A 24,554-nucleotide genomic window follows, 5' to 3' on the forward strand; every position below is an offset into this window, starting at 1 on the left:
AATAAAACCCACTCAAATTTGGAAAGAAAAATAATATATACAAGATGCAATATATAAAAAAGGTAAATTACAACTTCAGTTTATGAACAGAGATTGCTTTCTCCTTCTTCTGTTTCTTCTTTAATTTGCTGGCATCTTTGATTTGCATTCTCACTTGATCTTGTAGCTGAGAAAAGAAGGCCTGGGATGATTTCAAGGCCTTGTCTTTACCTTCATCCTGTGATTGGATAAAACATTTGTTATAACCAAGAAACAGTACTATTATATTACTTACTAGTTACTCAAGGATAATGGTACTTGACTTTAAAAAGATCTGGTAACTGATTTTCAAAGGATATTGTTCACCACATTTCTATTCCACTCCTGCTACCTAAAGAAATAAAGATTACATTCTCTTCCTAAGTAGCAATTAGCTTGCTAGGTAAGAGCAGGCATCAACAACAGATTCTTGCACATCATGAACTACAACTGGGTATCTGCATTTTGTGTTCTACTAGCCTTCTGAAAAGGCAAATACAAACATCTGTAAATAATAAAGTTATTTTTCCTATTAGTTTCTAATACTTCAAAATTTCAGAGATTTCTACAGTTTTATTTAAAAGGCATCATAAGTGGTGCATGACTTTACTGTTTTTATAGCATTCAAAACAATATCAATCTGATAGGCTTACAGGGAAGGCTCCCCAATAAGGACAAAGTTAAATAGGAATAAGTTACCCAAAGCTTATACAGAACATAGAAACCTCAGTGTTATTCAAGAAGTCCCACTTGATGAAGTGGAATGGCTTAAATGCAGGCAATAAAGAACATGTCTTAGTATTTGTTGTACATCATCTTGTGAACTTTGAAATAAATAGAAAAGTAGCACCTCACATAAAATCATTTCTGCCTGATGAACATACTTTATATAGAGTAATGGTATCATACAGCTTTTTCATATTTTTTCCAACCTTATACTTGTAATTCTTTGGGGTGAAAAATTATCTGTCCTTGGGATTTTAGTCTTACCTTGAGCAGAGATGCTTTGCCTTCTTTGGTAAGCCTTTTTAATTTTGCTGCAGCAGCTTTTTTGCTAAGCTTTGTGCCTTGTTCTGGTTTCATCTTTTCAAGAAGCTTTTGACGTTTCTCCTTTTCCCTTCGCCTCATACGTTTACGGAGCTTTTTCCTTCTTAGTTCTCGTTTTTTGTCTGTGGGAGTCTTTTCTGCATCTGTTTTTACATCGCCGGCTTTGTTCTTTTGCTAAATAGATACATAACAATGCAAAAGACAAGACTCACTTCACAGTACTCAAATCTGTCTCAGTATTTCCATTATTTCAAGTGCCAGCTCAGGATAAGGCAAAGGCCAAAAAGAGATAAAAGCTGGGAAATGCGATTTATACAACTGATCCAGGACATCCCATTTGTTCTGCTCCAGTGTCATTTAGCTTTTCCCCTCTCAATACCCATATAAACGTTGGGACAACAATGACCATCACATAATAGTCAAGATCAAAACCAAAGCATAACATTATGGCTTACTTGAGCCAAATAAAATTTACTCTTTCCCCAGTTAGCAAAAAAGCCCCAAAAAACAAACCAAAAATAATACCTCAGCCCCCAAAACCTCCCAACAACCACCAATGCTAAAATTCTAGGCAAAAAAGGCCACAAGGTGAGGAACCACCCACCAGGATGGGAAGGGCGGAATTCCCACTGATGTGACAGACACATCCTTCTATAAACCACACAGATCCTCTCCCGATCCTTGTGCCATTTTATATTTACCTTGATCTCCTCTGGGGCTAAGAGAGCAGCATCACTAACAGCAACTGGTGCTACTTCTTCCATACTTATAGCTGGAAGGTTCGAAACGATTTTAACTTCTGGCACCGGCTAGAAATAGGAGACACATTCAGGACTGAGCACAACATCCCAGCAGCTGACAGACAACTGAAGATCACAATATTTGTGTTTGTTTTAGAGGCAATCACAGTGTATGTAATAGGAAATTAGAATGAGCTCAGTAAACACCAATGTTTACTTTGCTTTCCATTTCTGGAATATATTTTAAAGTATCCAGTTAAAAAGAAAAGGAGAAAGCCCCCAACTTTATGAAACTTATGCACTTACTGGTTTGGGTGTGAAGTGGAAATTACAAAGTGCATCCAGCTTCTGGAAGAGTGAATCCATCATTCCCTGAATTTCTTTGTGTTCAGGATTTTCTTCCTCTTCAGTCTTTTGCTGCATTAAAAATACAAAGTAATTGCAACACCATTCGTAAAGCTATTTTACTTTAGCAAGACTGGTAACAACGCAACTTACAATTCAGAGCCCTTTCACTGGTGAACACTCAGAGAAAAACTAAATTACTTCCACTTTGAAAGTGTATAAATGAACACAAAAGAGTACGTGGTGTGAACTTCAAACCCAAATGAAAGGCATTGTTTATGTTACCTGTTGAAGTTTCATGTATTCTTGCTCATAGATTTCAGCGAGACTCAGCTTACTCTTTTCATGATCCAAACTGATCCGCTTCTTGTACTCAAAAGCTTCCTCTTTGGGTTTTTCCTTTGGTACTACATCATCCCATGCCTGAGAAAGCAATGACCAAATACAACTACAGTCAAGTAACAGTTACATCTTATTTAGAACATTTTACAATTATTTCTCTAGCACATTAACTAGTTTATGCATGTAGCTTCCCAGGACTCATCAAGTTTCACACTTTCATTTAAAAAAAAGTAATAAAAGTTGTAACTCTACTTGTGTGCTTGGTTTTACTGGATGAAGGCAAAAACTAACAAGTTACAAACTCTTCTCCATCTTTTTTAATTCAATGAACAGTAAGGCTCAACAGTCTGTGAGGTACAAATTTTCTACCAGTGACCTTGAAGCAAAATGAAGAGAACAACTGAGTTTTGGTCAGTGTTCAGAATGCTCAGAGCACTAGTTATGTTAACAGCCAACACTTACAGGCTGGCTTTATATTCCCAATAAACTCCTTACAGTTGTGTCTGCACACACTCATGTTTTGAAGTGCACCAAAACTTGGTGTATAACAGGGATATAAAAATAGGGCTCCTTAGAAATCTAAAGACACATTCATCAAGACAAAAGAATAAAATAACCAGTTGCAGAAATTAAGACAATTCCACACCCAACATTGGAAATGCTTCAAACCCATGCTTGCAATGTGCCCTGTGAATCAAGTCTATGAACAATATAAGGAGGAACAACTGAGATAATATTAACCTCATCCAATATTCTCTGTTTAATGATATCTTCAAGCTGAAAAGTAGTTTCTTCTGTGATCACAGGTGCTGAAAGGAAAAAGCAAAGAAATTTAAGATTTATGTTTCTCCAGCTAGAAATAGTTCTTGTTCTGTAAAGAATAAACTGCAGAAAAAGAAAGTAAAATCTTCACAAAAATATAGCAATTGAAGGTGAAGTAAGTAAATATAAGTAAAAGTAAATCATATTATGTAAGGCTGATAAATTACCAGGTCTGTCACCAACATTATGAACTTTCAGGTAAATTAAAAACTAACCAAAAAAAGTTTCCTGTAGTTTCCACTGTGAAAATGCACAACCTCAAAATCACATCAAGAAATTAAACCTGGTGTCTGTTACTCTGCTCTTGAGTCACAGGTGTTTGTTTTCAGCAAAGTCAAAGGGCAGAACACCCAGCATGGTGTGCAACATGCTGTAAGCAAAGCGCTGTCCCTCTCCTTACCCATTCGCACTGCATGGTCAAAAAGCACTGTTTCTTCCAAAAGGCTGTTCTCAGGGCGTTTCTGTCCAGTCACTTCTCCTTTCAGCTGCCAAGGTTTCTCCTCTAGCAATCCTTCTTCCAAGCTTTTTATTTTTTTGCTCATCTGAAAAACGCAAAGTTTAAAACAGAGCTCACTTGTAAACTCACAGCAAGAAATTAGTATTTATTTCAGGTACGTGAGGGAATATATGATTGCAGATGTATCTATGTAGATAAATTTTAAATACCCTCTTTGTATTTGCTGGACACTGAACAAATGACACAACCAGTTAAAAGAAACCAAATCTTCCACTGTTTTGAAGTATTAGCCAAATTAAATTTGAACAAACCCCAAAGAAAACCAAACCAAAATTACCTTTTCCTGTCTCTTCTCAAATGATGACTTTATTTCACTGGGATTCATGTCCTTCTCTAATTGCACTTCATTTACATGTTCTGTTTCACTGTCATCTGGCAAACTAAAAGTTACTTTTTTAGAAGATTCTTTACTTCTCATGTGCTCCACCATTTCATCCATATCCTCAAACCTGCAACAATAGCATTTAATATGAAATAAAAGTTGAGAAGCCTTTATAATTTTTCACATGAAGATATTTCAGCCCTTAGATGTTTACCTGTTACACCTAACTTAGAGTTTACAACAGGTCTCAAAGACCCCCCTAAAGGTAGAGGACACTAGGAGGACTTCTGGATAATAAGAATAACTTTGAGCAATTCTTAAATGCTTTATTCAAATAAAGATCAAGGACCAATATTTAAAAAAATTAAATAAGCTGATTTTACATAAGGTGATAACACAAACCATGAACATACAACAGTTAACTGAGAATGGCAAACTATGACCAAAGTGAGCATGGCATTCTCGGTTTTTTCAGCTTTACCTTTAGTGTAAAATTATGAGGACATTTAACCCGCCTTTTACTTACTCAGACATGCTTTCTTCATTTTGGTCTTCAATAGCACTGTCTGCTTCCTCTTCCTGATCCTTTTCAGCATCATTAGCTACTAAATCATCATCACCATCATCATCATCAGTTGAATCAAAGAAATCTTTGTATGTCATATCTCTAGAACTTTTAATTTGCTAAAAAGATGAGAGGGAAAGAAAAAAACAAAAAACAAACCACAGCTGTTAAGACTGACAGAAATTAAAGGATATGCTGTCTTTTAAACTCTTTAGTGCCTGAGGAACAGCACTACTTGAGTTACAGTAATTCAGGTTAGTGATGCATTAACCTGTGGCATCATAGTAAAACTGATTTCTTTCCTGGTATTTACAATTCTCTACCACTTACACATACAGAAGTCAAGGAGTTGTAGATTTTGCCATATACTTGTTGGAATGCACACCAATTCCCCGAGTATATTTCTTACTTCCTAGTGAGAATGTCTGGTAATATTAAATAATAAAATACTTACTCTGGAATCAATTACTCATCAATTTAAGTTGTATCAGAGTTACAAGGCTATATCCCTGGAAGAAAGCCCTCTGCTCTGCATCAGCCACCTTAGTGATCTCTGCCAGATGCTGAGTGACAAATCTTTTTCATTTGCTGGATCACCTATTCTGCAATTTTTTAAGGTCTCGGATTTCCTGTGATTTCCTGATTTCCCTGATTTTCTTCCTTTATTTATGTAAAGACCCAAGACCCATCTAAGGAGAAACTAGAATAGCAGGATGCTATGTCCTTCTACAGTGGAAAATTTTCTTACCAGATATTCATTGTTAAAGCAAAGCTTCAGAAGTAATCATTAGTCACCTAAACAAATGTAACTTGGCAGTTCCTACACAAAGTTAAACACCTTATGGTCCTCTTAACAGATAACAGATTTTGATTTCAAGGAAAAGAGATATCATGAAATTATTTTACTGGTATTCTTACTTTTACTTTAGCTTCTTCAGAGTCTTCCTCATCATCTGAGATAATGTCTTCAAAATAATTAATATCATCTTCCTCTTCTTCTTCCTTGTCTTCCTTCTCTGCATGTTCTAAAAAAGCTTCCATCTCAGCCAGCTTGAAAAATTTGTCATCCACTACAGATTTTCTTCCCTTTTTTCTCAATGTGGTTGCCTTGGCTGTTTTAGCTTGTTGTTCCAGTGCTTCAATATCAAAGTCAATATCAGAATCCTCATCACTGTATTTCTGCATTAAGCTTTTGCTGAGTTTACTTTGCTTTTCTTTAGCTTTAGTTTTATCTTTATCTTTTGTGTAAACACTCATCTGTTCAGTTTCTGCTTCCATTATGTTGTCTTCGACCTCCTTGTCACTGCTGGTCTCTGCATCAGAACCATCCTCTTCCTGGTCTGAGAGAAGGCAAAGATCTTCATCCTCGGCATCCTTTGCAATGGATTTCTTGAAGAAATCGAGAACTGCATTGTTCTGGAGCTCTAGTTGCTGCCAAATCTGTTCTTCGTCAAAATTTTCTATCACCAGCTCTTTTAGAGGGCCCCCACGAACTATGTTACTTCCTTTATTCAAATCGTAGAGAGTCTTTGTCATTGCTCTGAAGTCGGCAGCCAGTCCATCCTGCACGCTAAGAGCAGAAAAATAAAAGAATTAACACTTTACATTAAGTCAATCACACGGTCACACCGCTGCTCTTGTATCTGCTTGGTACTCGGGTGCTACAGAACGGCACCTTTCAATAGTTACTGCTGTTAGTTACTGTGGCTTAACTTTCCACGCATCTCTTGGAGTACCTGCTACTACACATTCATAGGGAAAAAAAAAAAAAAAAAAAAAAAGACAAAATTTTTAATCCTTTCAGCTTTATTATACTATGAAGTAGCATCTGGACAGAAAATTCCAGCTTTCTACAGCTGGATCTTACAATATGTTGATCTTATTTAAGTACTCCAGACATTGTGGGGAAATAAACAGCACAGCACCAAACATCCCAATCGTCTACGAGCCAGACTCCAGGTTTCAATGAGGTAGCAGCCCTTCTCCACCGCCTCACTCCTCAACTTTTACACCCGGGCAGTCCCCTCCAGGTTTTTCTCTAGGGCTACCACTGCCTCCCCACACCTCCCCCCGCCGTCCCGCGGTACCTGAGGAAGCACTCGGGGCGCGCCGCCGCCGCTCCCGCCACCCTGAGGCACGTCTGGATGCCCAGGAGCCCCGGCACCGCCGCCATTGCCCAGCGCACACGTGGGTACCCGGCACCCCCTCCGCCCCGCGCCCAGCGCTCCGGCCCGGGCGGCTCCCGCGGCCGCCACCAAGGTTCCGCACACGATGGTTCCGCCTGCGGAGCCGTGCCATTCCCGCCTGCGGAGCCGTGCCATTCCCGCCTCCTGAGCCGTGCCAATCCCGCCTGCGGAGCCGTGCCATTCCCGCCTCCTGAGCCGTGCCATTCCCGCCTCCTGGCCCAGCCCTCTGTTAGAAACGCCTCGTTCTCCCAGAGCCCAAGCTCGCATGGCTGCCGCTTCCCACGCTGGGAAGGGCGCGGTGTTGCTGTGGACTGGGATGTGCACTGGGAAACCTGCTCTAAATATAGTGAAGCTACAGTCATCTTACTTCACAGTTTTGAGTCTCTGACCTATATACAAGGGCTATTTTGGAGCCACACATTTCCAGCTGATTCTGTGGGCAAAACACCCGATCTTACCTGGTGTCTACAAATTCATACACACCCCTTCATCATCAGCACAGCACTGCCAAGTGCTCTTCAGCTCCCCTTTTACATCATGTAGTTTCCTTAAAGTTTTATTTTTAAAGTCAAATTAAGCCCTACATCCACAGACTCTTGTGTTTCCAGCCACCCACACAGCCCTTCTGCAACTTGATCCAAAACTGTGACTAACCTTTTAACTTCAATACTGCTTCTGCCTCTGCTGCTTTCTTGTTTCCTTCCTACCAACAAATAAAGTCTTTTCAGTGCAGAGAAAGGAATGCCTACAATGCCGCTTCTGTGTCCCCTCACTGTCACTTTGCACACTTCAAAAACCGTGGTGTGGAGCAGGGTCCAGCCAGCAGAGCTGTGACTGTGACCTGTACCTGCAATTCTCTGAACATCAGAAACACACCTAATACACATCCTGGGCTGGAAAATTAAAGTGTCATCTGTTGAGACTTTCAAATACACATTTTGACCACCGATTTTAATCTCCACTTTTAACTAATCACATATAATCAAAGTGGCACAAGCTATTTATCTATTTAGACTATATCTCAGCCACTTGCAGTGTGCTATGCCTGATACAAGAGAGCAGCATCAGCAGACAGCCTGCTCACTGTCCTGAGTCTCTCTGGCACAATGCTTCATGGCATCCTGGCCTCTGTCAGGAACAGTATGGCCAGAAGTCCCAGGGAAGTGATTCTTCCCATGTATTCCAAACTGGTAAGGCCACACCTTGAGTTCTGGGCCCAGTTCTGGGCCCCTCCATTCAGGAAGGACACTGAGGTGCTAGAGCAAGTCCAAAGAATGGCAACAGAACTGGAAAAGTAACTGGAGCACAAGTCGGATGAGGAGCAACTGAGGGAGCTGGGGGGTGCTCAGCCTGGCGTAAAGGAGGCTTGGGGTGATCTTGTTGGCCTCTAGAACTCTCCACACCAGGAGGGTGTACCCAGGTGAGAGTTGCTCTCTTCCCCCATGCAACAGCGACAGGACAAGAATGCATGGCCTCAAGCTACACCAGGGCACTTTTAGGTTGGACATCGGAAGAAATTTCTGCACAGGAAGAGTGATTAGATACGTGAGTGGGCTGCCTAGGGAGGTGGTGGAGGTACTGCTCCAGGAGGTGTTTAAGGGAAGTCTGGATGTGCTTTAGTTGATAAGGTCGTGTTCAGTCATAGTTTGGACTCGATGATCTCGGAGGTCTTCTCCAACCTAACTGATTCTGTGGGATTTGCTCAGAAAACTTCCTCGACAAAGGCTCCTTTCTACCGCGGGCTCTGTCGCACCTTCCCTCCCAAGAACTGCGCAGTGCCCGGCGCGGCCCCAGCGGAGGACACGGCCCCCAGGGCCCGGCCGGCAGCTCCAATGGCGCGCTGTGCTGCCGGGCACGGCCCTTCGCCGTGACACACCGCTGCCGAGCGGTGCCGGGGAGGGCGGTGCTGCCCCGCGGCCGAGCGGGCGGTGAGATGGCGGCGGTGCTGCGGCGCGGAGCGGCCGGTAACGCGGGGCGGTAACGCGGGGCGGTAACGCGGGGCGGCACAGCGGGGCGGTAACGCGGGGCGGCGGCAGGAGGCCGGAGGGGAGGGCGGTGGGAGCGCGGGCGGCGGGGCTGGCACGGGGCGGCCGCGGGTCTCGGTGCCCGCTCCGATCTGGCGGATCTCCCCGTGAGAGACTCGCAGGCCGAACGAAACTACCGCTTCTGTAACTAACAACAAGGTCTCCGATCCAGCTGACGGGCACATTAACAATTGACATTAGGGTAAATTCCAAACTTAAGGCGCAAGGAGGAGCTTGTCTTCTTTGAGGTGTGGTTTGGAGATCAAATTCAAAATAATTTCCCGTTCATTATATGAACAACCTGTACTGCTCACTCTTGTAGGGTAGGTTAAACTCACACTACATAAACCACACCATTTTGTTTGGTAGCCACAGGTCAGGAGAAAAGTGAATGAGAGGCTCAATGCTGTCAGTGATCAATCAGTAGGATACTGGGAATGAAAACACCTTTCTATGAACTGCACTTTGATGGAGGGAGCCAGAGCTGCAGCACATGGAGATTAAGTTTCTGTGAGCTGTGGAGCCCATCTGATTCCCAAAAGCCTCGTCCAGCACAGAGCAGAGCAGCACTGTGAGCCTAGCTGGCTTTCAGAGTTGCCAAGATGCTCATGCCACCTTGAAACTTCCGGAATTTAAGAATGGCCACACTATGCCCATTTCTCCATTTGGTCCAGCCCCTGTGTGCCAGATTGCCTATGATAACAGCATCTTCTCCATGCTTCAGGAGTTCATGTCCACCTGAAACGAGTGACAATAAAGCAGTGCCCAGTGACAAGGATCTCAACGCAACCCACTGACGTAAAACCTTCCCATAGAGAACGTGACTGATCAGTTGGATTTGGTTGTCTTTGATTCCTTAGTTTCTTTGACTAAGTCAATGAACACTGTTCCACATCAGAAGCAACAAACAAACCTATAAATAAACATTAGAAGGGTGATGATCTCAGTTTATGGGATACTTCAGACTTGTTACTTCATAATCTGCTCAGTTAAAGAATGTAACCCTTATTTGGTACAACTGTATATTTAAATTCCCATGTGCATAATACTAGTAGATCAGTCAACCATCAATAGAATGACCCCCAAATAGATAAATTTAAAAATATTCTTCAAATGAAGCTGAAGAAGGCTATATACCATAGAACAAGTTTTGTGATGTATAAATAAATATAAGTGTTTCTTTCCTGGAAATATGGAAGTGATGGGGTTTCAATCTGAAGGTTGCTGAAAACCTTTCTTTTTCACTGCAGGGCCTTTTTTTGATTATTGTGTTAGAAGAAGATTAGAATTTTAAGTAATCTATATAGTTACTAATCTAGGTAAGACAAGAAAAACACAAATGCTTTTTGTTTAATCTCAGTTAATTCAATAATGGATTTAAAATTAATACTCTGTATGCAGATGACTAGAGCTAGGATAAATGCACAAGACTTCATAGAATAAATGCTTATATGAGTGAGCATTTAAGTATCTTGTCCTTTGCAAGATTCCTAGGAAGATACTTCACTTTTTCAATCTATTGCCTTCCCAGGAAACACCACAAGAAATCAAATATTCCTGGGGCAGAACCTAGAAGAAAGAACATTTTCTGTTATTTTTTCTAGTGTTTCACAATTAGCTGAGTAACAAACAGTCTGTGTCTTTTTCAATTTACTTGAAATAGAAAAAATACTAATTAAATTACAGTAACTGTGTAGTTATATGCCTTGTGTGAAGTGCAGCAAGAATTATAGATGTCAGATATAAAAGAATGGGAAAATTCTTGCCTTTCCATTAGTAAAGACTGCTTGAAAAAAAGATCTACATTAGTAGTATTTCTATTGAACCACAGTCTGTTAATATTTGTGAAAAAGAATAAAAGAGTAAAAGGCTCTGGAAAACATAATAAATTACATAGTAAGGGATCCTTATCTTTCAAAGGATTTTTTCATTTAGAGAATATTGCCTTCCTCCAAGTGGAAAAATATCTCTCGCTTCAGCAAGAATTGAATAATGTCTTAAGAAATTACGGTACAAAACGGAGCTACTTCAGTAGAAGTTTAGGTGGGCAGAAAAGACTGTATAGCAGATGTTGGGAGGGTTCTTACTTTTTGCAGCATATTTATTTACTCTGGTTAACTGTAAAACCCCGTACTAGTTAATTATCCATGCCTTTAATCATGCCACATAGTTCCTGCATGTGTGTACCTCGAACATTTTAGGCAGTGCACAGTACTGCTACCTCGCTTGGTTCACCCTGATTCAGCTGCATTGACATGGCAAGTGTTCCTACAAAATAGTTTCTGCACAGACATTTGAAAAACAAAAATTTTTCTTCGTGTGAAAGTTTCTAAGGAATTTTTTTTAACATGTAAAAATTCGAGAAACAGTTGCTGTACTTTACCAGTGTGATAGCCTAAAGGTAACAAGTAAAGGAACTGTCCAGACTTTCTGGCTGTGATGAAGGAGATGATAGGATGGACTGGGTGAAAGCCTGGCAAGAAATACTGCAGGGCAGTTATTTGCAGCCCTGGACAAGTTTCTGGAAATACTTAATGCAGGATGTTGATTTAGTGTCATCAAAAGATTGTGAATAGACTTACTTTTGTGATACTAAGTCCTTGCTAATATGCACACTGCATGTTGTAATTTTAAGTGTCAAATACGTGGAAACATTTCTACCTCCATCACAGCACTATGCTCAGAAAGGCTTAGGTTAAAGGATTTATCAGTTATCTTTTTGAAGAAAAATTAACTGGTAGCTTGGTAGTTCTCAGTTACATACAGTGAACAAAGCTGATTTAATAATTACGGCTATTCCTGACCTTACAGAGTACCAAGAGCCCAGCCAGGCTATCTGTCCTCAGTGTGTTGCAAAGCATCCAGAATCTCAGTGCATCATTGGCACAATCTCATAGCAAAATAGCACCTTTGTGACTTCAAAGCAAAGAATGCCTCAAAGACTCCCAAAATGCTTGGCCTTGAGGCAATGGGAGCTCTGACTTGGCCAGCAAATTGGAATTAAAACGTGGCTTTTATGAATATATCCTTTAATCTAATTCTAATTTTGGTTCCAGAAATAACTGATACTATCACAATTTCTCCCCACCCCCAACGCCTCTAGATTCTAGTATTGACAGATTAATTCTAAGTGTAATTAATTTGTAAGTATGCCCATTTTATATCTTTCTTTTTCTTAATGATCTTTTTGTTTGTTTGCTATAATTTTGTAGGTATATCCTTATTTATTTCTCTATTTCATAAGAAGATCTGAAAATTTCAAAAGTCACTTTTAAATGCATTATACAATTGACCTTTACAATTGGTCGTTTTCCTCTTTTCAACAGGCATATGTAAGGATTTACACCGAATTTGAGTCTGGATTTTTTTTTTTTAATACTTTTGAATATTTACTTAGTCTGAAAATAGAGTAACTGATTCCTTGCTCTCAGTCTACCCTGAGCATTGCCCAAGGCTGTACCAATGACTTGGCAGCTCTGCAGGCCTTTATGGGGGAAAGAGCAGGCACTGAGACTTTCTCAAAAGCATTGTGTCAGTGCTATTCATTTTTTTTTTTCAGGGCTTCTTAGCAGATTGCAGACTTTAGCTCCCACAGTACAAACTCTATCATCATCTAAGTCCTTTTCACAAAACATTCCAAACTGTTTGTGGAAACTGGGCCGACTTAATCACGTGGCAATTGCAGTGCCTGATTTGGAGAAAGCTCAGTCCTTGTATAAAGATGTGTTAGGAGCCCAGGTGAGTGAGACTGTTGCTCTTCCTGAACACGGTGTCTACACTGTTTTTGTGGAGCTGGGAAATACCAAGCTGGAACTTCTACATCCTTTAGGAGAGAAAAGTCCCATTGCAAGCTTCCTGCAAAAAAACAAGACTGGAGGAATGCATCATATCTGCATTGAGGTATTTTAACATATTTCATGTAATGAGATAGATACATTCAATTATGCATATTTTAATGGGTTTGACCTGTGTCAAGAACTAATATGTAAGGCTTACATATTTCTTATCTCTTATATAAAGGAGAATTTAGACAGATGTGTTGATAGGCAACTTGTTTCAAAAAAGGTAAGTATTTTAAGAAGAAATTAAATTATTCCTGACCAGTTATAATTTAATAGCTGCAGTGAAAACCATGCTGGACACAGTAGAGTAAGAGAACAATCCAAGCCTGGTACTCTGCTATTATGGATATACCCAAAGGCTTTCCACTGTTTACTGTCACTCAGCCTTAGGGGTGCAGGAGCTCATTCCAGCTGAGCCCAGACTCGCTTCCTCTTCAGGCCATCTCTGCAGGACAGGAGCAGCAGCTGCTGTGGCTTTTCTGCTCAGGGAAAGAATCTGGAGGGGGCCATGGCACATGTGGCCTTTCTAGTTTAGATAATTTGACAGTCATTCATTTTTGTTTCACAGACTGGTAGCTGTGTGTAGGAAGAACTGTAGTGAGTTTGGAATATTCATGAACAAAACTGCTGCAAATGGGTAGGAATTAGATGATGTCTGTTCCTCTGAACTAAAGCTGGGAATTTCCTTCTTCCCTACAATGGCATTGAGAGAGTTTATTCACCAAATTATGTTCAGACATAATGTCAGTCTTGAAAAATAGCAATGATATTTTCATTCTAGGTCTTTATTGATTATTGACTGTTTAGAAAATTCAACAGAGTATTAATATTATTTAAAACAATGAATGCATTTAAGTTTTAGGAAAATTCAAATTTAATTGGATGACATGACATCAGAACTTCAGATCACAGCGTACAGTATAGGCATGTTTTTGCTAATTACATATTTCTTTAGGAAACTATACTGAAATACTGTATTAATAGCTATTATTGTAGTTAAGTTCAATAATAAGACCATGTCTAGATATATTTTTCATTATGCCAAGATTTTTTCCTTAGGAAACTTTATGAACCTTAACCTAATCAGAAGGAGAATACATAAATCTAAAAGGGACTTTTACCTTCTGCCCACTGCCCTCCCTTTTCATCAGCATTTAATGAGTCAGTGCCCTGTCATCACTTATACAGGGAGGTATTTTTCTTTAGTTGTTGAGAGCTGGAAAGCAATATAATCTTCCTAGTAAAAGTAATGCAGAATTTAGATTATTTGTGGAGTCCTTATAAAGTGACACCAAAAATAATGAATGGGCTTTGTGCAGGAGCGATTTTTGGTTTATTAATTTCTTAAACATGGCACAATCTGTTTAAATGTTATTTTTTAAAATCTTCAAATAACAAATGCAAACTTCTGTAGTATTTTTATCTTTAAGATTAGATGTTTTAAATGCTCCTAAATGTAAAATCTGCATTATACAGTGCAATATGTTAATTCTGTGAACTGTATCTTTTTTATTAGGTTGATGACATAAAAGCAGCTATGACAGAACTGAAGAAAAAAAAGATACGAATATTGAGTGAAGAGCCAAAAATAGGTGCACATGGCAAACCTGTGATTTTTCTTCACCCTAAAGATTGCCATGGAGTCCTTGTGGAACTTGAGCAAGCTTGAGCTGCAATATTCATAAATAAAACAATAGAAGAGTTGTGAAGTTCCTGAGCTGGTGCTGGGAATATTGATGTGGTATTCAGTCTTTCCAAGTTCATTGTGGTTCCCACAGATGAAGTATACAGCTTTAAAGTATTGAAACAGTGCTACAGATTTAGGGTCTTTGTTGTTGTTGCTGATCTGATTTTCAGAATTAATATGCTGGAGTTTCTTGAATTCTCTAAACACAAATACATCAGCTAAGTTACATATGTACCATAGTAATTTATCTTTTGTTGCCTGTTTGCAGCATGATTTTACCTCTGAAGCCACAGAAACTGTACAGTTTCTAGGTCAAGCTGCATTATTTTGCTCTACATTTCAGAGCAGAGACCCACTTCTCAGTGACAACAATGTAGCTTAGACATTTTCTTTAGAAATAACGGAAAACAAACATTGTATTTTCTCTTTTCACCATTCATCATCCGTGCTTCACAGTGATTGGTTCATGCAATAAAAAAATCCATTTATTGTTGTATGGGTGTCTGCAATCAGTAAATAAGTTTTTCTTGGCATAACCATTACTGCCAAGGAAGTTACAATGCATAAATCATCATTTAGTTGTTTTATGAACTTCGTGGATATGCAGACTATGCAAGAAGAGAACCTGGAAATTATTTGCCTGACATATATTTCAGACTGTAATGCACTTGTAATATTTTAGTTTTTTCATTTTTAGGGTTTTTGAATATTTTTTTTCCCAAGCTTTCTCCATAGAAGGACATCTTGAAGAGATGAACAAGCAGCAATTAACCTTTTCACTTACTTTACAAATACAGTTTTCCTTTGCAGAAGCACTTACAAAGTCAGTGGCAAACACACACCATATACACCTTGCTTCTGTACAGTTTTAACATCAAAAACCACGCCAGCATGCTGATGTCACAGGCTGCAGGCACAGATTTGTTCACTTTATTGGTGCATATTACCCAAGCAGTCTTTCCCTGATACTTTTGTTTATAGGTTTGGTTTGACATTTCAGCTGTAGAAATAGAAGACGTGCTATTTCTTCAATTTTCTCAAGCTTTAAAAAGTCATTCTCTTCTAGCTTAACTACAATCTGAATTTTAAGTTTTCCTACATCTCTGCATATACAGTAAGAAACTTCAGCTTGTTACGAAGATCATTTTAGTCTAGGCAGCTTTTTACTTAATGGAATTATTTGCAACGTGTGTCATGTTTGCAGCAACAAAATACAAATATAATGTTGATCTGAGATTTAAACATGTTTTTAAAGACATTGACACTTCCTCATGAATTTTACTTCTGAAAAAAATCTCTACAAAGCCATGATTTTTTTAACAAGATAGTTTTGTACTCAAAATAAATACTCCTTCTGTCATATTTTAAGAAAAACACAGCCTTCCACAGGGTTCCTTCATTTCATCAAATCATTGTTTAGAGAGTATTTTGTGATCTAAATTCTAAACTGTTTAAATTTAGAAATCCTAAGGCTTATGATGGAAATGCAGAATGATTTAATATTCCTGAAATATGATTCAGCCATTTGAGGAGCCATTCTATGAGCAAAGCTGCTTTTGTCTTTTCTTTCTGTCAAAGACAAGGAGATACCTTTTCTGCAAAACCAGTATAGGAATGCCAATACTAAAAGTCTCACTCTTTAAGATAATTGAACAGTAGTCTTTAAAGCAAATACCCTTAGTTTGGTGCAACAGAAGCAGTCCTCCCATCGTTCATTCTCCATTTCTTTGTCCTGCCTGAAGGAGATACACTTTAGTGTATTACATCTATCAATGCACTCAGAGTAGTAGCTTGAGGCAGGGCTAGAGAACAGAGATTTTTTAAGTAAACATTTGCTCCACCTGCTGATTGTGCTCCCTATCTTATTGGCAGAATATGGCTTGTAATATTTTTTAGCTAGTAAGCAGCAATTTTCCTGACTGACTGACATGGGTTGCCCAGCTCTAAGTCAGCTGATGTATTTTGTTCTTCATATCTAAGGCATGCTCTATCTCACTCACAGTTTATACCTTCCTTCTGACTGCTTCTAAGGTGGAAGTCAAGAAAATGCCAACACACACAGCCCCAACCCTGCAAAAGAGAGTTTAGGTCTGCAAATTAGTCAGTACCCAAAACTGGATGATATTCTTGCAAGCTCTTACAATACGATGGGATTAGAGCCCCGTTACTGCTCTGGGTATGTGCTACAGGACAGGAAATCTTCCTCTTCTGGAGCGATAGACTTGGACAATAGCCAAGGGAGCTAGACAGCTACAGGATCTGAAGACAGCTACAACTGAGAAGTTTCCTGTTTATAAGCTTAACTCCCTTAGACTTCAGTGGGAACAGAATCAGCCCCTATAAACTATGTAGTCCACCTTAAGGCAGGCAGCCTTCACAAGTCGTTGTTCTGACTTACCAAGGGGTTGGGACAGGGTTTACATAGATGGGTCTTACTCTTTGTCACTGATATGATTATAAGAGGGGAGTAATATCAAAACAGGGGAAATTCAGGGATGGAAACTGAGGAGAGGATTGTCATTTGCTGCTTTCAGTGGAGGGACATTTAACAATCCACCCCTGTTGCACCATTATGCAATTTCTGGGAAGAACAACAGTGATTCAAATAATTGAAGCCTGAATATCTTGGAAGGGAATGAGGCTTTAACACTGTTTCTTCTTTTTTGTTTTTTGTCTGTTTGGTGTTTTTTTTTAAAACAGCAAAACCTTCTCTGGTAATGTCAAGTTTCTCAGAAGACAGAGTGTTAATATTTTGCCAGTAAATTTTCTCACGCTTGTGCCATTTGTCAAGTGTGAGTTCCTTGTTCCAATCTCTCCATGTGCCTTTTTTCCCCTCAGAGCTGAAGTGTGTTCCCATTTTATGCTGCCTAAGGCAGACAAGACACATTTTTCAGGACTCCGTCAACATTACTCAGGCAGCCAAAGAGCTCACAATTAAATGATGCAAAATATCTTTTTTTACTTCCTCTCTGCAATCCTCAAGTCAGTCCTAGGTGGGAGGAGGTGAACAGGCTGCAGTATGAATTCCATTCCTTATGATGAGACAAACCTAGAAACAAACTTAAAAAGCTGAGAAAATAACTAACTGCATGTTTTGTAAAAGCCAACCTTACAGTTTTGCAATTCTGCAAAAATTCCATTCATGTCGTGCTTACTCTGCAATTAATGCACCCAAATTTCGTTCTGAATTCTGTTGCTTCATTATTACCATATCAAGCTGAAGTCTCATAGAAAGACCATGAAACATGGAGATGTTTACATAATCTGGTTCAGGTACTTACAGTAGGAGCTTTGAATGATATCCTTGGCACTTCATTTGATTTTGTGCTTACAAGGAATTCTTCCTGTAGTCATGTGACATGCATTTGTTGGACATAAAACCCCTTAATTGAGAGAAAAACTCAGAATTGTTTCAATACTCAGCTTTTTTACCAAAGCAGTTGCCATAATGGCCAAATTATGAGGCTGTCAAACAGAATAAGTTCATCAAGCATTTAATTTATATGAAAACGGATATTAACAACAGTGTATAAATTAATCAACCTAGGGCTGACATTTTTCAATGGAAGACCTCAACCACTTAGGTATGCAAAATCTGTCACCATTGATAAGCATTTTCAAAGCACTTTGAAAAAATTATGAAATAAATATTTATCTTATTGTGAAGGAGGGATGTTTGTATCCTGTATAATCTTAAATATCTATAAAATTATGTCAACTGTCAATTTTAATGCTCATTTGCACTGTCTTGTATATTGTTAAAAAGCATTGCTAACTGCAAAGTTCTCAGCATAGTGTCTTGGTTTGAAAAGACAGGTGTCTGCTAAGGAAGGCAGGAGCATCTCTTGAAATGGAAAATGCAAACCCTTTCCCTCCATATTATTGTAATTTTGAAATTAAGGGGCTCTCAGGCAAAGATATGGGAATAGGAATAACAGTTCTTTACTAGGAAAATTAAAATAAGAATACAGTAATTAAAAAACCAAACGACTGACAGAGTCAGAGTACAACCTGACACCCCATCAGTCAGGGTGTTGGTAACAGTCCTGTTAAATGGTGGCTGCATCCTCCTGCAGTGACAGATGTGGTTCTGTTGAAGCAATGAACCTGTAGAAGGATGCAATTTTTCTGTGAAGATCCAGTGACAATGTAGTTGGGCCTGATCCTCCTCTGGGAATCCGCTAGAAGGCTGCCCTGGTGTTCCAAATATCAGATTTTTATCTAGGTAGGAAATGCTTGGCTCCTCCCTCTGGGTGGAGCATCTCACAATGGGATGATGTAATTTTACCAGTCATGCAGTCAGGCTCAATGGCCCATTAACAGAAGATACCTCCCTAGGGGAAGGATGGGTCATGGAAGAGATAAAGAAAACTGCCCCACCTGGCTCTAACTTTAGCAACTGGCCCATTAACAAAGGATATCCCCCCGGAGTTATGAGGGATGGGTCATAGAAGAGATAAAGAACACTGCTCCACCCGGTTTTAACAGGTAGTGATAGAATACATACTGCTGGTTACATCTTGCATTACAGCCTAAGAGGCATAGATTCACAAATGAGGAGGAGTTCTCTGATACATTTTAAAGTAATGATACATTTTGAAGCATTTAATGAACTTTTCTAAGTCTAATCTAAAGTAGCCTTTCAACTGTTACTGCTAACACAGAAATAGTGAATAGGTACTAAAATCTTCCATGAAGTAGACCTTTAATGAAGATTTTAACTTATTTTTAACATTGCATTCTTTTTCAGTAATAAAGACAGGTTCAAAACATTAAGATCTGAAGTAATTTGTAACTGCAGGTACCCTGAAAGCATATGTGATGATGCACAATTCACATAAACTAAAGGGCATATCCAACTCTGCACCCATGGCTGACTTTTATGGAAATTATTATTTCCAGAAATTGAAGAGTAAGAGAGGTATTTTCATGGCTGGTATCATGTACTGTCTGAGTCACTGTCTTGAAATGACGTGGCAGGAGAATGACTGTTAGAATCTTAAATTTTAAAAAGTTAAAAAATATATATTCTTATTCAGGACCTCTGAAATCTTTGAGAGGTCAATTGTGGTACAATACTTGCAGCTGCAGTACCTTCAAAAACAAAATACCTGCCCTATTGGGCTGGGAATACTGCTTTTGGTATATGTGGGAAGCTCGTTTGTAAGGACAGTGCAGAAGGCAATTTTCCTCAATGAATTACAGCTCTACTGATTGCCAAGGAGTGGAGACAGCCTTGCCTGTCCAAGGAGGATGGGTGTTATAAAAGAGTGGGTGAGCTGCTTGAGGGTTAGATGGAGTTGGAGCTTGAGAACCAGCATCTGCAGTAGTCTGAGATGGAGTCTGGTGGCTGTGCTGTGAGGAGGAAGGGGCATGCAGTCGTGTGAGGGACAGACAGGGTTAGGGGGCTGGGTAAGGGACAGGTTGGGGTTAGCTGGTTGTGCAGAGGGAAACTTGCAGAGAGAAGGAGTCAGTGCTGTGTGGAGCTGCCTGTGAGGAAAGGAATCAGTACTGTGCCCTAGAGAAGGCATGAAAAGTTTTTAATAGGGGAGTGGCGATAGTGCCAGTCATGTCTGTCTAGACAACTCCAACAGGTATGTTGATGAAGTAAGACTTAATTATGTACATTAGGCTGTTCCATCAAGTTAACAATTTTAAGAATTAATAGTATGAATTAAAAAATCATTTGCCAAATGTTTAAACAACCTGTCTACAGATTATAACTGCAGATACATTGCAGTTCTGTGTAATACATACATGCATTACAGTTTGGATAATGTTTTGAGGTTTTAGTGTCTTCAGAAGAAAACCAAAATCAGCCAATTACGTAATTGGGATGTAGAAAGGGACTGATGGGGAAAAGTCACCATAGAAAATCATGACAGAAAATAGCCTCTTAGTAGCAAAGAATCTTAACAACTAAACTGGGAACTCCCCCCTGCCCCCAAATGGTGTTTCCATGAAGGACCTTTGCATGTGCATGGAATGTGCCTTGATGCTAACACCTGGGGTTATAGGTACCCCAGGCAAATAAACACCCACCACACTGAACACTCACCTATCGCAGTAAACACTGATACCTAGCTGATTGCAATGCACTATGGTTACATTAGGACAGCTTTCCATTTTTGCTATAGAGAGAAAGATTAGCTACTATCTCAAATTTGCATAATTATGAGCAAAGCCTGTCATATTTGCCCTAAGAGATGCATTTCTTTATGTACAGAGTAGTCACTATCACCCAGCTGCCCTGGAAAGATCTAGAGGTTTCTAATAAAAGGCCTGAGGATCCAAGTGTGTCTATCATTTGCCATAAGAATATTCTTGGAGAAACCTTCTTCAGTGAGCTTTTAAATAGTATATATTGAATCATACACTTTTAAACTTTAGGGATGAATCTCTGTATTATTTGCACAAAGGCACAGTAGTCATTACTTGTTCTAATGAATCTGGCCGTATGATGGGACGTGAATGAGTTCAGTGCTGTCTCCTGCTGTAATGTTCAAACTTTTGGTGTTTGGGTTTTTGTTGCACTGGAGCGTCTCAAGCAACAGGGAAGGGTGAGGTCATCACCACAGGATTACGTGGCTTTCAGGAGCGTAATTAGCAGAGATACTGTGGAGACTCACTGAGGACACCCTTACCTGCGGCCCAGCTCCAGCGCAGGTCCCTGGGGATACAGAGTGGCTTTGCCGAGTGTCACAGCGGGACACGAGCATCCAGCAAACATTGCAGGCGGCAGCTGCTGCTCGGGAGGGGAGCTGGGGCCGGGGGCTGCTTCTGCTCGCCTCAGTGCCCGCGTCTGGAGCAGTCACCGAGCCCCGGAGCGGCCGGGGCTGGCAGGCAGGGTCACCCCGAGCGGAGGCAGGGTCACCCCGAGCGGAGGCAGGGTCACCCCGAGCGGGCGGCACGGGAGCGCGTCCGGGCGGGTTCGGAGCGGCTTCAGAGAGGGGGACGCCACACCCTCCCTGGGCAGCTCTCCTGGTGCTCCAGTGCTCTGCCACGCTCAGTGTGAAGTTCTCCCTCGTGCTGAGGTGAAACTTGTGCTTCAGTTTATGGCCATTGCTCCTCGTCCTGTCGCGGGGCACCACTGCCGAGTGTGGCACACGCGGAGCTGGCACAGTGCCCGGCCCCCGGTTTGGAGGCGGATCGCGGACAGGTGAGTGCGTCCCGCCGAGCGCCCCGGGCTGTGCGGGCCCCGGGGCCGCCCCCAGCTCCCCCCACCAGCTCCCCCCGGGCCGTGAGGCGGCGCGGGCGCTATGCGCCATGCAGGTTCCTGGGCGCTGGCGCAGGCAGGTTCCCGGGCGGGCCCGCCGCGGTGTGCGGCGCTCAGCAGCCACACAAAAGAGCGGCTGCGGCTGCCCCTCTGCCCGGGACCGGCCCCGCCGCTGCACCGCGGTAAGGAGCGGGGGCGCGGGGCGGGGGGCTGACCGACCGACCGACCGACCGAAGGACCGACCGCCGGCCCGGTCGTCGCGGGCATCGCCGGCTCTGTCGGGGGTGGGGCGGCAGCATCCCGCGGGTCTCCTCAGGGGAGCGGGGAGCCCCCGGCGCGCCCCCGCCCCGCGCCAGCACGGACGGGGCTCCCCTCGAATCGGTTCTTGGGGCCGCTTTCCGCGCGAGCGGCTGCCTCCGCCTCGCCCCATCTTCATCCTCATCCCCTGGCAACCGAGCTGCCCGCAAGAGGACGGGGAGCTGAGGTGAAGGGGAGCCCCTGCGGCATGGCGGAGCGAGGCTCCGGCACCGGGGGCTGCCGCACGCCCGCTTGTCCCCACCGTGCCCGGGGAGGCGCCGCCACCGCCCCCCGCCAGGCGAGGGTGAACCGGCTGCGATTCCCCGGGCCAGGCTGCGGCTCCGCTCGGCTCCCCCGGGGCTGGGCTGCGGCTCCGCTCGGCTCCCCCGGGGCGCTGCGAGCTCCGAGCCCGGCCCGGCCGCCTCAGCCCTGCCGCGCCGGGACGGCGACTCCGGTAACGCGGACCGGCCGTGCGGCATCCGCATCGTGCCGGCGCTTTGTGGCAGGGCGGGAGGCTGAAGTCCGTTTGTCTTAATAAGAGTGAAAAGAAATGCGAGAGGGCACCTCCTGTAATGGAGCACCGTTCGGAGTTTATATTGGGTTCTGATTTCATGCCTCCACTGTAGCAAAAGGATCAGAGCCTTTGATCCGCTCTTTTCCCTTCTGGAATGGGATCTGGATCTGGAGGGAAAAGGGTACTCAATTAAGAATACCTAATTTTTGTTGGGATAAACAACATGAGATATTATAGCATGGTCTGTTTGCCTCTTATTGAATGGTTTTTTGAATATGTGTGTGGTGCCTTGTATTGCCATAACAAAAGGGATGGGGGTGGGGGAAAGGAAGGGAATACTGCATTTAGAGCTGCATCTTGGAAAGTCAAAGACTGCCTTATTTTGCCTCAGCTGGCATTCCGTGCTTTCAGATTTATGCGCTTGCATCCTCAGTGTCGTTCTGGTGGTTGTTGTGTGTTGGTGAGGACATACAAGAAAATAAATTTAAATAAAGACAAGGATCATACAATGTGCATAGCACAGAGATAATGTGTATTGCATTGATGTTCAAGAAAAGTCTGAAATTACTGTGACCAGCTTGGAAAATGCAAGTAGTGTTTTCAGTTGCATTCCCTGGCCAAGGCCACGCTATAATCCTCCAGGAGGGGCTGGGAAATCTGTTTGCAGAAAAGGTATTTCTCTAGCATGCTTGTTACCTGAGAATCCTTCATTACCTAATGGGTAGAACTGAAAGAGAAACAACTACTGTCTTTTTTTTTTTTTTGTGGTTCTGTGTAAGGCACAGTGTTTCCAATATAGCATAGCTTTAAAGAGGAGGAATTGTAGTTTAAATCCTTATTGCCACTTGAAATAAAACACAGTATGTGCAGGTTATGTGTTTGAGAAGCAGAAGATTGACATTTGTGGTAAAACATAAGATGGGAATTTATCATAGTACTGTATTGGTTCTTCTCCATATGGGACAGACGAAGTCAAAGTGGTTTCTTCTTTTCCTTGCAGTTGTTTTGCAAGAGAGCTAAACTGCTGAAGTTGAAGCCACTGTCCTTAGTCCGCTTTGGGCTCATACTGCAGAACTGTCCTTATAAACCCTGATAGTCAGAGTTTCTGAATTCTCTGATAGCTTAGCCCTTATCTGCACTTGGAAAGTTATTTTTAAAAATGCATCAGCAGCTACATTATTGCTCCCTCTTGATCCTCTGATAGTATGGCCTCTTGCAAAAACCATAGATGCTCAGCTCTTTTGGTCAAAGTATTATAGTTCTGAGGAGGAATCTCAAAAACCATGTTTTGTGCAATTACTTGATTAATGAAATTCAGGTTGGGGACTGGACATGAATTTAAACAAGCTAGGTGTTTAAAAAGTGACCTTTGCTTAAGGCTGTGAACATGAGAAACCACTTCAAGAAGCATAATGTTACCAACTCTCCAGCTGTTCTGATAAGAATATTTGCTGAGAAATAATTTGTGGAAGTAACGTGGTTTAAATATCTTTCAGTTAATATTCCTGTGCTAGGGTGGAGAAATTAGAGAAAATGACCTGTTCCAAATTACCAGCTCACAGAGAGACATACGGAGGATTCTGGTTTTGTTCAGAACAAATCTTGGCTGTAACCTTTGAACACATCAGGGTTTAGGTGCTTCTGCAGACTTCATAATCCATTTCCCTTATAATCTGTGTTTAAATAAACAAGGCAACTATTTCATGCTTTAAGCACTGCAGTGGTAGAGGCCAAGGAGCAGCCCTGCCAAAAAGTCCCAGAGGTCCTGGTGAACAGCAAACTGGACAGGAACCAGCCACATTCCCTGGCAACAAAGGCAGCCAGGAGCATCCTGGTCTATATGGACAACAGTGCAGCCAGGACATCAAGGGAAGTGATTATTCCCTTCTGCTCAGCACCAAGTAGGTCACATTTATAACCTGGAGTCCAGTTTTGGTCCCCCCAGTTCAAGGAAATTATTAAAGACCTGGGGTTCTGCAGAGGCCACTGAAGTGGTTGGCTGAAGGTGGCTGGAGGCCGAGCTCTGAGCAGAGGGTGAGAGAGTGGGGCTTGCTTAGCCTGCAGAAATGG

The 24,554-nt window shown here is 41.8% G+C and overlaps 3 protein-coding genes across 7 annotated transcripts in view; 2 read left to right on the plus strand and 1 right to left on the minus strand.

Annotated features, from left to right (window-relative positions):
- Positions 1-12: 12 nt before the first annotated feature.
- MPHOSPH10 (M-phase phosphoprotein 10) lies at positions 13-6,912 on the minus strand. 2 transcript variants are annotated; one of them, XM_033070310.1, is made up of 11 exons: positions 6,806-6,912; positions 5,643-6,288; positions 4,680-4,837; positions 4,109-4,280; positions 3,715-3,856; positions 3,234-3,301; positions 2,436-2,573; positions 2,112-2,222; positions 1,767-1,874; positions 1,009-1,239; positions 13-217 (listed from the first exon to the last, which is right to left on the minus strand). In XM_033070310.1, the coding sequence occupies exons 1-11, from the start codon at positions 6,889-6,891 to the stop codon at positions 68-70; spliced, it is 2,010 nt and encodes a 669-aa protein (XP_032926201.1). In that variant the 5' UTR covers positions 6,892-6,912; the 3' UTR covers positions 13-67. The 2 variants fall into 2 exon arrangements, with proteins under 2 accessions (XP_032926201.1, XP_032926199.1); XM_033070308.1 differs by having other exon boundaries at positions 5,637-6,288.
- A 1,854-nt stretch (positions 6,913-8,766) lies between these two features.
- MCEE (methylmalonyl-CoA epimerase) lies at positions 8,767-14,953 on the plus strand. Of its 2 annotated transcripts, XM_033070311.1 has the most exons (4): positions 8,823-8,868; positions 12,255-12,260; positions 12,488-12,828; positions 14,287-14,953. In XM_033070311.1, the coding sequence occupies exons 1-4, from the start codon at positions 8,838-8,840 to the stop codon at positions 14,437-14,439; spliced, it is 531 nt and encodes a 176-aa protein (XP_032926202.1). In that variant the 5' UTR covers positions 8,823-8,837; the 3' UTR covers positions 14,440-14,953. The 2 variants fall into 2 exon arrangements, with proteins under 2 accessions (XP_032926203.1, XP_032926202.1); XM_033070312.1 differs by lacking the exon at positions 12,255-12,260 and having other exon boundaries at positions 8,767-8,868.
- A 6,491-nt stretch (positions 14,954-21,444) lies between these two features.
- Positions 21,445-24,554, plus strand: part of APBA2 (amyloid beta precursor protein binding family A member 2) — an 89,861-nt gene continuing 86,751 nt past the window's right edge. Inside the window, exon 1 of one of the 3 annotated variants that reach the window (XM_033070303.2) lies at positions 21,445-21,616. The gene's annotated coding sequence lies outside the window, so the exon portion shown is untranslated. Of the gene's footprint in view, positions 21,617-21,726; positions 21,856-24,554 lie in introns of those variants that run through there. The other 2 variants (XM_033070304.2, XM_033070302.2) reach the window with 2 other exon arrangements.

This window comes from Catharus ustulatus, chromosome 12, assembly GCF_009819885.2.
Source record: "Catharus ustulatus isolate bCatUst1 chromosome 12, bCatUst1.pri.v2, whole genome shotgun sequence".
Classification (NCBI taxonomy): Eukaryota; Metazoa; Chordata; class Aves; order Passeriformes; family Turdidae; genus Catharus; species Catharus ustulatus.

What these genes read in the sequence shown, in the direction of transcription:
- MPHOSPH10 (XM_033070308.1), bottom strand. Translation starts at nt 6,891, where the DNA reads ATGGCGGCGGTGCCGGGGCTCCTGGGCATCCAGACGTGCCTCAGGGTG. An exon ending in CTGAAGAAGCTAAAGTAAAA is followed by an intron (nt 4,838 to 5,636) that starts GTAAGAATACCA and finishes TCATCTTTTTAG; the next exon opens with CAAATTAAAAGTTCTAGAGA. An exon ending in TCCACTTCACACCCAAACCA is followed by an intron (nt 1,875 to 2,111) that starts GTAAGTGCATAA and finishes TCCTATTTCTAG; the next exon opens with CCGGTGCCAGAAGTTAAAAT.
- MCEE (XM_033070311.1), top strand. Translation starts at nt 8,838, where the DNA reads ATGGCGGCGGTGCTGCGGCGCGGAGCGGCCG. An exon ending in TGCATCATATCTGCATTGAG is followed by an intron (nt 12,829 to 14,286) that starts GTATTTTAACAT and finishes CTTTTTTATTAG; the next exon opens with GTTGATGACATAAAAGCAGC.